Source organism: Aplysia californica, unplaced genomic scaffold (genome assembly GCF_000002075.1).
Source record: "Aplysia californica isolate F4 #8 unplaced genomic scaffold, AplCal3.0 scaffold00589, whole genome shotgun sequence".
In the NCBI taxonomy this organism is placed as follows: domain Eukaryota; kingdom Metazoa; phylum Mollusca; class Gastropoda; order Aplysiida; family Aplysiidae; genus Aplysia; species Aplysia californica.
Genome location: NW_004797859.1, coordinates 355,646 through 368,940, shown reverse-complemented (window position 1 = coordinate 368,940; position 13,295 = coordinate 355,646). Strand labels below are relative to the sequence as shown.

The 13,295-nt window shown below is 45.7% G+C and overlaps 1 protein-coding gene across 1 annotated transcript in view; it reads left to right on the top strand.

The window, feature by feature from the left end:
* The window catches only part of LOC101861464, a gene marked incomplete in the record, with an annotated part of 29,065 nt that overhangs the window by 7,575 nt on the left and 8,195 nt on the right, over nt 1-13,295 (top strand). Inside the window, 5 exon segments of the mRNA XM_005107270.3 lie at nt 181-328; nt 1,770-9,155; nt 9,460-10,633; nt 11,255-11,475; nt 12,206-12,270. Coding sequence (XP_005107327.2) covers nt 181-328; nt 1,770-9,155; nt 9,460-10,633; nt 11,255-11,475; nt 12,206-12,270 — 8,994 coding nt within the window.

Genomic DNA, 13,295 nt, shown 5'->3' with positions numbered 1-13,295 from the left:
ATTGAAGTAGTAGTAGTAGTAGTAGTAGTAGTAGTAGTAGTAGTAGTAGTAGTAGTAGTAGTAGTAGTAGTAGTAGTAGTAGTAGTAGTAGTAGTAGTGATGTGGTAGTAGTAATAGCAGCAGCAGCATTGTGACTCAGTAAACATAATTATTGACTAATTCTTTCATACCTTCCAAAAGCTGGAGGATAGCCCCGCCAACGATGATATGCCAGAACAAAAACGAGAGGACAGAGATCACTCGTGTGAGAAAAGGCACAGAAAGAGTTCAAGGGAGTCAAGGAACAGGGACAGCAGCCATATGTCTACATCCTGTAAAGGCAAATCGGGTGATTAATAGACCATAATTTTATAACGCAAATTTCTGTTCAACAGTCAGCTCTTTTGTTTTTCCATCTATATTGTTATTCCAGCAGACCTGAAAGCATTCTGAAAGAATCTCAACTTCCTGGGCAGTATACTGTGCAAGCTGCCATTTATAGGAGCTAACACACTAACATATTGACAAGATCTATCGCTGTCATGTAAAGTGCCTTTAACAAGGATACAGCACCGGCCCGCCGCTTGACCCCCGAACCCGCAAATACACGATGATGAGTCCGCAAGCCTGACCACTTAACTACTTCTCGGTCTATACAAAAAAAATTTTTTAAACCCCTCCCCCTAAAAAAACGCTAAAAGCGAAACATAACATCCTCTAGTGCTCCGTTAAAATATCTTTTGACCGAATATTTTGTCTCAATCAAATAATATTATTAAAGTTCAGAGCTTTTCTCCATAATGTATTACCATCTGGGGCGTAATTATTGTCTTCGCTTGAATGCAAGATCCTGGGTCTGATTCATGTGTGAGGGGATAGTTTAACTGTTATCGCAGGCGTAATTTTACGAGGTGTCCCATACAGCTGTGGTTAGCCTTTGCGAAGCGAGTCGGAACACCTCGCTTCATGTGGATCTAAGCTATGTCGCAGAGCTGATGTTAGCTACAATTTGCTTTGGAATGATGAATAAGAAAGTGTCAGTCATAGTGTATACCATTCAGCGTAAAGAAATCGTGCTCTCCGATTTTCATGATTCTGATAAAGAAACTTGTCGAAAACATGCGTCAGATCTAAAGAAAACTACAACTCTGTGCATTACACACAGGGAAACGTGCAGTAGCAGCATCACTGTGATGAAGACGAAATGAATGATTTATTTTGTTTGTCTGAGTGTGTAACAAGTTCTGCATCACGTTCCCTCTCATGAATTTTAGGCAATGATACAGTAAATTAATATGGTCCGCGTAACTTTACAACACGACTTCATGACAGTTTAGGAGGCTGTCTGGGGCTCCTAGAAGCGCTAAAAATGCAGAAAACGGTTTATATCTTCTCTTTTACTTTGAATTATAGGTCTGGAGTCATTGAACATAGTTTATGACTTTGCACATGTCTTTATGTTTTAGATTAATTCTTGGAGTTGCTGTATTCTCGTTCTCTTTTGGAACAATAATAATCAGGTTGGTTTTGATGCCCTCGTGTGTGTTTCGTGTATGTAAGAGAGTACTTAATAACAATTTTGAGAATCTTTAGAAATAGACGTGATTGATAGTTTAAACCAGAGCTGATTAAAAATGGACAACTGGTAGGTCCTTGTCCACTTCTTACCGTAAATATCTGTCTGTTCTGTATTTTCCCTGCATTATATTACAGCTCTGGTGTTGATGTGCTTCACTTTACTCAAGTTGAAACAAACTTTAAACTTAATTTATTTCTCAAATTGTCTTCAGATGATCGCCGACACGATTCCCGTGGATCTTGTAGTGGTCGAGATCGGAGCAGGGCCAGGAATGATGTGTCGAGCACCAGCCAGGAGGATCTTTCCCGGCCCGTGCACACGTCCTCCGAGTACACCACGGAGCCCAGCAGGTACGTTCGGGATGAGGTGGAAGTCAGCCAGTCCTGCTCTAGGACCTCTGTGTCCTCGAGAGGCTCTAGATCTCCCAGCGTGAGGCTCACCATCAAACGACGAGGCTACAACAAGTGTGACCACGATTACGAGAGCCGTAGTGAGGACGGTCGCTGCTGTCGCACGGAACAGTGCTCGAGTCGGCGGAGAAGGGATTCGCACTCTGGAAGTGATAGCAGGAAGGCGAGCATTAAATCCAGCCCGCCTACGCGCAATCATGGTCGGGGTCACAGTGAGGAGGTCAATCGCCGCAGCAGCAGTGGTCGGCACGAGACAGACGATTGGAGTCGACATGGTGGTAGGAAAAAGTCAGGGACAAAGTGTTGGCATGAGGCGTGGCTGGACGGAGACAGCAGGGAGAGCTCCAAACAGTCGTTGCGTAAGAGGAAGCACCAGTCTAGTCGGTACGCCTCAGCCTGTGATGACGCGTGGGACGACAACAGGTGGAGGTCCAACACTTCCAGATCTAATTGCCGTGGATACCTCTGCAACGAAACTTCAGAGGAAGAAGACAGCTTGTTGGCGCTGGGTGATACGAAGTACAGAAATGATTGGGACTACATCAAAGACAGCCGGGAGTTTCTGCGGAAGCATTCTGACGGTGGAAAATATGCCAAGACAATAGAGTGCCTAAATCCCTCTGACTGTGAGAAAGCAAGAAAAGATTACAAGCGGCGGTCATTTTCGTCTTCACCCAGAAAAAAGGCTTGTTATATCTCTTCAGAAGTATGCTCATCAGAAGAGACATCTCCGCAGATCACAAAAGCCCATACGAAGCGAGAGTCAAAGACCGATTCCAGCGTCCGACAGAGTCGTGACAAGTTGTACCAGCATGACGAAAAACCCGCTGTAGAGAGAAGTCAGTCGGCCAAACATCGACAAACATCTCGTTCAAGCAATGGGGATCATAGTGTGACTCAGTGCAGACACACTACCAAGGAAGTCAAGACCTCTAATCCTACTTCAGAAAATGGTGACGAATCCCAAATTAAAAGCAAGTTGAGGTGTTCCAGAGAATCACTCCCAAGAAAAGATATGAAAGCATTTGATATGAAGAAAGAATCGGAATGTAGCCAATTTTCTTCAAGAGAAAGACAAAAGAGCAGCAGTTCTGCGTTGAGACAGAAAGAAGAACGGGAAATCGGCTCTTCCTTTCAGGACGACGAAATCCGTGCTCTAAAGAGAGAGGTTGATGAATTGTCAGAGTTGTCAGAGTCTCTTCTCTCCTTGCGTCCCACCAAAGTTTCAAGCGGCGTCACGGAAGAAGTAAAATGCAAAAGAAATGTCTCTCTCGGTAGACGCGACACGCTCAAAGGGGACGGTGACCTGGCGGATGACAAATCTAGAATATCCCTTGAGACCTCTGAAGTCAGCTGTTCTAAGACAGAGGATATGCATAGTGGCCGGGAGCGGTACACGTTTCGCCCTTGGGATTATGACAACGGGGAGGCAGCATGTGACACGAAAACTACCACTGTTGCCATTCATAAAGGATCTGTGAAAGTGTTTGCCGTGCCTGGCTGCTCTGACTCAGAACGATGCAGCGTAGACAATGAAAAATATGATGTCTCTGAGTTATCCGACAAGCACTGGTCTTTGAAGGGGAGCGAAGGAGAACAATACAGTAGGAGCACTGGAAGTAGACGGACGTCTTGTTCGGAAAATCTATGCTCAGAATACACTGTCACTGATGAAGATAGCACAATAGAACGCATTTTGAGGGCTCAAGTAAAAAGTAAAGCCCGAAATTCTGAACGTTTTCATTCTCTAAAGGCAGCTGATCGCAAAGCTGCCTTTTCTCTTGCTCCTTGTAAAAAATCTTCTCCAAGAGATGATTTGAAACCACATGAAAAGGAAGATTGTCTTGAGAAGTATGCACCTGGGTGCCGCAAGTCAAGGTCAAATTCGACGAAAAGGGACCTGGGTGCGAGAAAAGACGTTAACTCTGAGCAGGTTGACAACCTCGGTTTACTCATTACCCCTGAACAGCCAGTGCTCTTGCCTAGGGATAAGGAAATTAACTATGGCGTGGACCGTAAAGACAGCAGCTACTCTCGAAGGAACACACGTGTAGCCACTCAGAAAACTGCATCGGGGGTACCACTGGTGGCCAGCAAGCCGCCAATCTACACCATCTCTCCAAAAAAGAAAAGAGCACAAAATAAACCAGAAGACGACGTGTCAGATTATCAATCTCAGAGAACTGGGTCAGCGCATGAGGACAACCATCCGTCGCTGAACACAACAATAGGTGCTGCAGAAGAGGAGTTTAAACCCTCGAACAACTCAACTGAAATTGTAGCAGAAAGAACAATGTCTTTGGCTGCACCTCTACCAGCTTCCGATAAACAAAGTTCCCATCATGAGGACAATTTACAAATAGAGATTCCATCCCCTTTGTCTTCTTTTGATAGTTTTTCTATCAGAAGACCTTCGTTTCCGCAGCGGCCCGGCAGTAGCGACATCTTCCTGGAAGATGACTTTGAAAGCGACGAGTTCTTGCCCTGCAGCAGCAGCCTGTTCCTATCTAAGAATCAAAACTCCTCTTCCTGTGCCTCTGTGAACATGCACAACTCATTCAAGAGCGATCTATTCTATCCCCAATTTGCCTACCATTGTGGAATGGTTGACACTCTGAAAATGCTCAACGTAGATTCCTCGACGTCTGTGACCACTGTAGAGTCCTCGTGCGTGGGAAGGTCATCCAGTGCAGTCTCCCTTGATGACGTCGACTCAGCAGGCGTTGCTGGTTTCGGCATTTCCGATAGAGCCAAGTCAATCACATCCCTGACTACTCTAGGACCAGACGCTGGCGATGCATTTGAGCAAATTCGGCACAATAGTAACAGGGCTTTGATGTACGCTAACAGCATGACGAGCTGGCAAGCCTGGTCAATGCCTTTGTTCTCTAAAATGCGGCGAAGTCCACGACGAAATCACAGGAAGAAACAGCGTGAGGGGAGTACTGAAAAAAACAGAATAGTATTATCAGTTCGGTCGAAGTCCTCGGGTGCTGTCAGCCCTGCAAGATCTGTTGAAAGTACTGGAACTCTCACGCCAAGCCCTCGTCATGAGCGCATGTATTCATTCTCACTGGGAGGGGCATCTGTTCAAACGTCTAGAACTAGTCGGTTACACCATGGCCCTTCAGGATCTCCTATACAATCTGCAGTTGTGCTTGACGATATAGTAGGCGACCACTCACTGCCAAATAACTCAGTCGGTGAGACAAGAGGGAGAAACCCAGTCTCGCTGCATGAAAATAAAGAGAATGAAAAACGCTGCTTTCTCAAGAGAGATGAAACTGAAACAAATGAAGGGTTGGTTCTACCATTTACAACCCAAGAGAATGGCTCTATGTGTAAGGAAAAGTGGATGTACAATGTGCAGTCGGCAGATGTCGCTGACAGACAGACATGTGCAAAGCTGTGGAGACAAAATGTTTTAGAATACGCTGACACTGTCATTGAAGAAAATAAGTTAACATTGGCCAACTACAAGAGCCGCACTATTGAGTATAATCCATATGAAAAAAGCGCGGAACACGTATATAATAGAACTTCTCATAATTGCCTCGAGGAAATCAGTTCGAAAGAGTTGATTAGCCATCCAGTGCATGAGGAAGAAACAAATACACACAGTAATTCAGATGTTGAAATCCCTAACATTTCTTTAGACTCTGACTCATTCACCGGGAATTTCCACTCTAAACTTAAGTCCGGTCACCATGACACAAATTCGATGGCATCTGATGAAAGAGTTTCATGTGAGCAGCAAAGTTTGGACGAAGAGGGGAAACCTCTTTATCACTCAGAAGTAATCACTGCACAGAGTGATGATAGTTACAATGACTCCAGCTCTGAAAAATTCACTCGGTCGACGAGCCTAGAACAGAAGGAGCTACCCGATACTTGCCACAGTAGCAGATATGGAATTCAAAATGGAGACAGTGGTGATGAAATGACAAATTGTTCCCAGGACCTATCAGTGACCTCTGAGAAGAAAGCGTTGGGTCCTGATGCGGGACAAGAATTCGGTCTTGTGGATAACGAAGGAGACACGCTGACGGTGTTTGTCATTACTCAAGCGTCCCCTGAACGAACACTGCCAGAACCAAGATCGGACAAACAGCGAATAAAGAGCAACCCAGAGAGCCAAAAAATGACGTCTTGTCCAAAAAGCAAACATAAATCAGCAGAGGCGGCTTTTGTTTCCTTATGTGAGGGCGACGCTCCCTTGGTCTTGTTCCCGAGCTCGGACAAAACAGAAAACTCTTTCAGTCCTAATGAAGTAAGGAGCAAAGAGTCGGAGTTGGACAGATCTGAGAACTCGTGTTCTAAGAGGTTGAGCTCAAAAGAAGTTAAAAATCACCCCAGTGCATCTCTTTTGGACGGAAAATTAAAGATAGTTTATAATCTCAACAGCAACACTTGGTCGTCCTCTGAACGGAAGAGCATGACTTTCCTAGAAGACAGACAGGAATGTGCACCCTGCACGGAAATCTCAGAAGAATCAGATTCCTCTGAATTGAGATTTGGGCACGAAGTGACAACTATGGCTAAAGAAGACCAAGAAAAATGTAGTCTTATCAATGATTCTGTATCAATAGAGCTTCTCGTAGCAATCGAAAAAACACCAGGGAACTCGTCACACAGTATCGCACACAGGAGAAGCTCAAGAATTTCGGAAAAATCGCCAATTCCCCACGCCACACCTCTTTGTCCTATGCCTCGCTATGATTCGGCCCCAGGCAGAATTGAGTCGGACCCAAGACGCGAAGCACAGTTGACCTCCAAAGGTTCCTCATTTTACTCGTGGCTGAAGGAAAAAATCTCTCGAGAGCTTCACAGTTTTAAGGACAAGCCCGACAAAATGTTCTGTGAGTTACTGTCGGGACTATCTAGTAGATCAGACAGCAACGTTAGCTCCAAGGAGCTGCCAAGTCGTGCTGACCAGAACACCTCACGGTCTGAGGATGACAGCTTCGATGAGAGATACTCTGGTCGGGGTCTGACCACTTCGAAAAAGAAAGGGAGTAAATCAGCAAAACGGATGAAAGGCAAAATAAAACACCAGCGTACCCCGAGCAGGCAGCGTTGTCCAAGTCACAGGAGCACCCATCTAGTTCTCCGATCTGCCCCTTCTCAGAGGAAGTCACGTCACGAATCGTCATTTTCACTTCCTGGGTCGGGGCATGCGCATAGAGTGTCGAGCAAGAAGAAACTCAAAGACTGTAAAAGTTTGAACGTTGGGGACAGTACCAACTGCAAGACTGCCGAGTCGCCCTTGCCAGTTTCGTTCTGCTCTTCGGGTGTTGGTCTCCTGGCGAATGCGATGGTTCAGCGTGGCTCCCAGTCCTGTATCCCATTATCGCCAACGTCCAGCTCCGAGGCTTGTAACCACTCTGAGTATTGCAATGAATGTGAGCACGAGACTCTGAGAGATAGACTCACACCGATCCTCGAGGAATCTCGGTCGAGCCAGTGCACTAAAACTGAGGAGACCGTATATGACTTTAGGGCATTTGTTCAAGGCTGTTTGGATAAAGTTTCCAGTACAATTTCGCCCTTCAAAAGGCGACAATGCAGTACGAAGTCTCAAAGTATGCAATGTTCTCCACCTACTGCAACACCGTCAGAGGTGCGTGAAGACCACCAGCATCACAACGGGCTGAGTGCGGTCGAAGAAGTGCTTCCTCGGCGATCATGGAGGGCAAAGTCTGATCCGGGACTGGGGAGATACGGTAGTGGTTCTGTTAACGATGAGAAAATAAATGGGCTGAACAGCAAACACGAAAGTACCTTGCCAGAGATGGAAAGTGATAGACTAGGAGCCTTAGAACTTTTATCAAGTCCCTCTGGTTCTACAACCGCACTCTTTTCATCCCTATACGACGAGAGCGGATTTAAGAGCAAATTTATGAAAAAAGATATTCGTAGTTTTAACAAGACTCTCCCCCACCAGGATCAGACAGCCGAGGAATCGCAATATATGGGAATGTACCTTCAGCCAAACAGACGCAACAGGCCCAATCTTCCTATTGAGGAAGCCCCGATGTCAACGTTCCTCAAAAAGTCCAGGGAAAGGTTCTTGCAGACTCAACAGTTTTTCTCTGAGCATCAAGCATTCGCCTCTTCCAAGTTTAAAGTTGCGCCTGCGTCACTTCAAAGATCTGTATGGCCCACTAGATCGTTCCCCAGCTCGATATATCAGGGAACACATGACCTGTCGTACAGCACAAACGCCCTGCCTCCATCTCTGAGAAAGTCTTACACAGCACACGGCCGCTCTTACTCACGGGAATACCCTACGTATGGAGCCGCTCGAATCAATCTATCCGTTACACCGTCTTTTAATCTGCATCAAACTCGGTCAGGACCATCCTTTCTCGCCGACAATCGCACAGACGCCGCTACAACAAACAGTTGGAGATATGGCTCCAGTACAGAAGAAATGAACCTGTACAATAAAGATATGGCCCACTGGAACTGGAACGAGAGTGCAAACAACGGCGACGAGGATTCAGGGCCCAACTATAAAGACTCTACGTGTCTGGGACAGCCTTGTAATCCAACTCAGTCGGATAAATGCCACACCCACTCTGACAGCAACTGCCATTGCCGGCATCAGTGGGAACTCAACCCATGCACGCTGACAGACAGCAGGAACAAGCAGTCCGGTGACTTTTTGGATCAGGAGAAATACAGCTCTTCGCGACCAGTGTGCCCATGCGTGGCAGCATCTGACTCTGCCTGCCCTGACACGAATGATGGACGCAGCTTACAAAACGATCTGTTCCAACAGTACGTGAAGGCCAACAAACTGGCTTTGTGTGCGGGCAGAAACATCAACGGCAGCGGGAACCTGTTGGCCACGTTGCCACACTACACACAAGTCAGTCAGAGTCTGGGTTACCCGGTGTCCGCCGATGAGTTGCAGGAAGCCCGGGACGAAGACTACGCCACGGCCAAAGAAGACACCTGCAAAATCGACACACTGACCACCAGGCTCACTTCTGCCCAATCCAGCAGCGGGCTTGAGTCGCAAGCGACTGCTGGAAGTAGGCACGAGATGGACGCCACCTGCAACCACCCTCCAACGTCGCTGAGATATATCGGAGACGGGAGTTTTGCTACGGCTGCTGATGTTTCCAGAGACGATATTCTTATGAACATGTCGCCTTGCTGTCCCCAGAGCGGCTCTCGCAGTGAGTATACCATTTATTACGTAATTTTTCTCGGCTTGTCGCATTGATGATTGGATCTTAACTAGAATATTCGATGTCCAGCATTTGAGCTTTCCCATAACATATTGTTTGTTTTCGAGTTCTTGTAAATTATACGGAACTCTACTGTACTACGGTAGAGAGGGTTCTTACAGAATTCAGTAGAACTACCCCACCAACCTACGTAAAACCTATATTGATGCAGTACACTCAATGGATGTGAGATCTGGAAAATTTAACCCAAAAAAACCCAACAAATCAGCTACCACGTTTCGTTCTTTTGCAGATTTTTCAGCTGAGCACAGCCGGACTTGCTACCCGGAGGAGCAAAAGTACCACTATGCAGACAGCTTTAGAAAGTTGCAACCAGATTGCCTCCTCCACCACCACCCTTTGGCTGTACACACGCATGGTTTGGAGGTTCGGCGTTCGTTCTGTGGTCAAGGCGACACCAACAGCAAGCGAGCCTTCACAGAATGGTATGTCGATGATCACGCTCCTGATGCGATGCCTGGGGCTGACGTCACGCGGGACCGAGACACGAGCTTTCTGTCCTCCAAACGGAAACAAAGAACAGCCTCGAGCAACTCAGAGTGTTGTCAGAGCTCTGAAGGAAGTGTTGAGTCCATGGTCAGTGTGAGCAGCGGCGGCAGCTCTGGCACCACACGTCACAACCCTGAGGCGGTCGGTGCTAGGGACAGGGAAGAAGACAAAGCCGGCAGCAAATCTAGCTCAGAATACGACTTCGATGACGATGAAGAAGGTGAGAGGTTTGAAGACGAAGAGGATGGTGGTGAGGACGATGACGATGGATGGGAGGATGAAGAAGACGATGCCGATGACGATGTCGACAGTGATACAGCATGTGGCCAACTCGTCCTGCCGAGGATTCTGGAGTCAAGGAATGCTGTCAAAGACGTCACCGATGCTGATGGGAGAAGCCTCGGTAACATATGCCCGGACGAGGAGACGCGCAACCTAACTCAAAACAAACACGAATCTACAATGGATGTGGAAGGTGCATGGCGGTACGGACTTCTCAGGGACAGCAGAAAAGGTCAACAACGCACAGGTAGCCGTCTGAAGCAGGAACAACAGTTCAGTGACCTCCCCAACCGCTCCCGTCACGACACGGCGGAGATTTCTAGCAGCAGACGTCAGCAGCAGCGCTCCAAGTCCATCAGCACCGTTTCCAAAAAGTTCTCTTTTGACCACATCAAAGTGCCCTCTATAGAAAAAGACCGAGTTCGGTTCGCCTGTAGCGAGACGGGCGAGTGGGCTGAGATAGGGCGAGGCAGCTACGGCTGTGTGTACCTCGGCCTGCTAGACGGCTCGGTAGAGGTGGCGATCAAAGACTTCTACGAGTCCAGCTCCTGGGACCTGGTCATACACGAGGCCCGGATGCTGCTCTTCTTGCAGGACACTGGAATCACGCCGTCCTTTTACGGTCTGAGACGCAGGTAAAATGTTGAAACTGTTCAAAAAAGGTCCTTTTTTATTAAATACATACACATACACACATGATACACATATACACATACACACACATACACACATACGAACACACACACACACACACACACACACACACACACACACACACATATATATATATATAATATGAACACCCACATACACACACGCGCGCACACACACACACACACACACGCACACACACACGCACACACACACGCACACAGAGAGAGAGAGAGAGAGAGAGAGAGAGAGAGAGAGAGAGAGAGAAACTCACATACACACACTTTGGGCCTCAAAATTGTAAAAGGAGGTAGCATTGTAATTCTGAAATATAGAATGTATAAAACTACAGGTATCCTCACTATTCCTTGCATAATAAAACGCCCGCAAAATATGATTTTCTAATAGAGTTGTTAAAAATTACTTAAGTTACTCGAAATATTGTAAAAAATTCATACTCTAGAATTGAGCCTTTAGAAAGAATTCTCCCTGGCTCACTCCTCCCCCACCCCCACCCTCTTTTTTTCCTCACACTCCGGACAATCTACCCCCCCCCACCCCCCACCCCCCCCCCCCCCAAAACCGGCCTCCCACTTTTCATCCAGGTTTGACGTTACGAAGGAGCCCAGCGAGTACTGTATCATCATGGAGTATTTTGGCGACGGCCGTACGCTGTTCAACGTGATGTCGGACAAGATCCCGCTCCTCCCAGAAGAGTGGCTGGACGTGGTGGGTCAGCTGGTGGCAGGACTCCGTCTCATCCACAGCAAAAACGTCCTCATTAACGACCTCAAGGCCGATAACATCCTTATCGATCTCAGCTCCGGTGAGACTTTTGGTAGCTAATTAATGTTTTACGCCAAGATCTACATGGTTTAGGATGACCTAAATCGTGTAGATATATAACATTTTACGGTTTAGGCCTTAAAGCCAACCCCATAAATGACCCAAATCGTGTAATCTACTCCTAGATCTACACGGTTCAGGGCTTTTTGGTGGTGGGCTTGTTCGATTCTAGCTCCGTGTTAGAGTACTGTCTGTCTGTCTGTCTGGCTGGCTGGCTGTCTGTCTGTCTGTCTGTCTGTCTGTCTCTCTCTCTCTCTCTCTCTCTCTCTCTCTCTCTCTCTCTCTTTCTCTCTCTCTCTCTTTCTATCTCTCTCTCTCTTTCTCATCTCTCTCTTTTCTCACCTCCTTCACCCCTCTATTTCACGCAAAATAATTATTTTACTCTTTCGGCAAAGGCACGTGTATGTTCGTATGTGTGTGTGTGTGTGTGTGTGTGTGTGTGTGTGTGTGTGTGTGTGTGTGTGTGTGTGTGTGTGTATGTGTGTGTGTGTGCGTACATGTATGTGTTTGTGTGTGTTTGTTTTGTCGGTAAGTGTTAATGTGTGTTTATGTATGTCTATTCATTAGGGACTCTAAATTAGTTTAGTAGCTATTATGCTATTAAATAAAATCATGCACCTCTGTCCTCCTACTCCCAATAAAACCAATACATTTGCAAATTTATTACATCCAGACTTCGTTCTTCAAGAAAGTTTTAATTGTTTTCCCAGGTCGAAAAACTATCAGGTATATCGATGTCGGCATGGCAACCTACAAACAGGGCCTTACCTTCCAGGTATACAATTATGCGTCGTTTTTATAATTAAGGGCTGGTGGGGCACCTAGAGATCGTGTTTTGTGTCCAGATTATGCAAATTGGGGTTATTACATATTATAGTACCTGGACATTTCCTTTACAATATTCAGAAACGTATGTAAGCCTTGCTATACCCAAAAGCTATGTTTTTTCTCAGTTGTTTTTTTCTGCGAAAGCACATGTTTTCCAGTCGTTTCTTACCTCTATCGGCTGTTTTCTCACAATTCTATTTTTTCACATATTATCCCATTTTTCTGCTCTGTTTCTTGTTTCATTTCAATTTAACTTCCACAGGATACCAAATACACCTAGTTCTAAATTTTATCTTGTTGAATTTTTGATTATTGGAGTAGTTTTTGATTTATGGGCTTAGAAAGCAGGAATTTTCCTTTTTTTCCACTTTTTTTTGCAAAAACCCAGTTGTCAGTGTCATAAAATAAAAACCAAGGCATATAAAACAAATTCAACTAGCTAAATTTAAGAGCTACGTATGTACTGTTGCCAGGCCGAATTAGAAGTGAATCAGTTAATAAAAAAGGGAACAAATTGGGATTGAAAAATGGTATACAAAATCCAATATGGCCGCCTTTTTCATTGTAACCGATTCAAAATATACTTTTTGAACTTTTGATTTCAAATCCCTAATAACGCACAATGCCCCACAGCAAATATGGACACTCTAGGCCTTGTAATAGCCAACATACACCTCAGGTGCCCCACAAGCCCTTAATGCCTACTTGGTTATAAAAGAATTGCGTTTTCAGCCACCAAGTCCATAATATTGTTATTAAAATAGTGAATTGATTTGATCCAGCATACCAGGACCAATATAGCTAAAATGAAGTAATTAAGGCAACAATATCTATTATTATACTATTTAAAGACTTTCGTGTTCATCATGACTGTCTTGGTCGTTAACAATGGCAGTTGACGTTACAAAAGTTAGACTTAAAGGAGCACTCACGCAAACGCACAACAAGACAGGACATTATGTCAAGTAAATA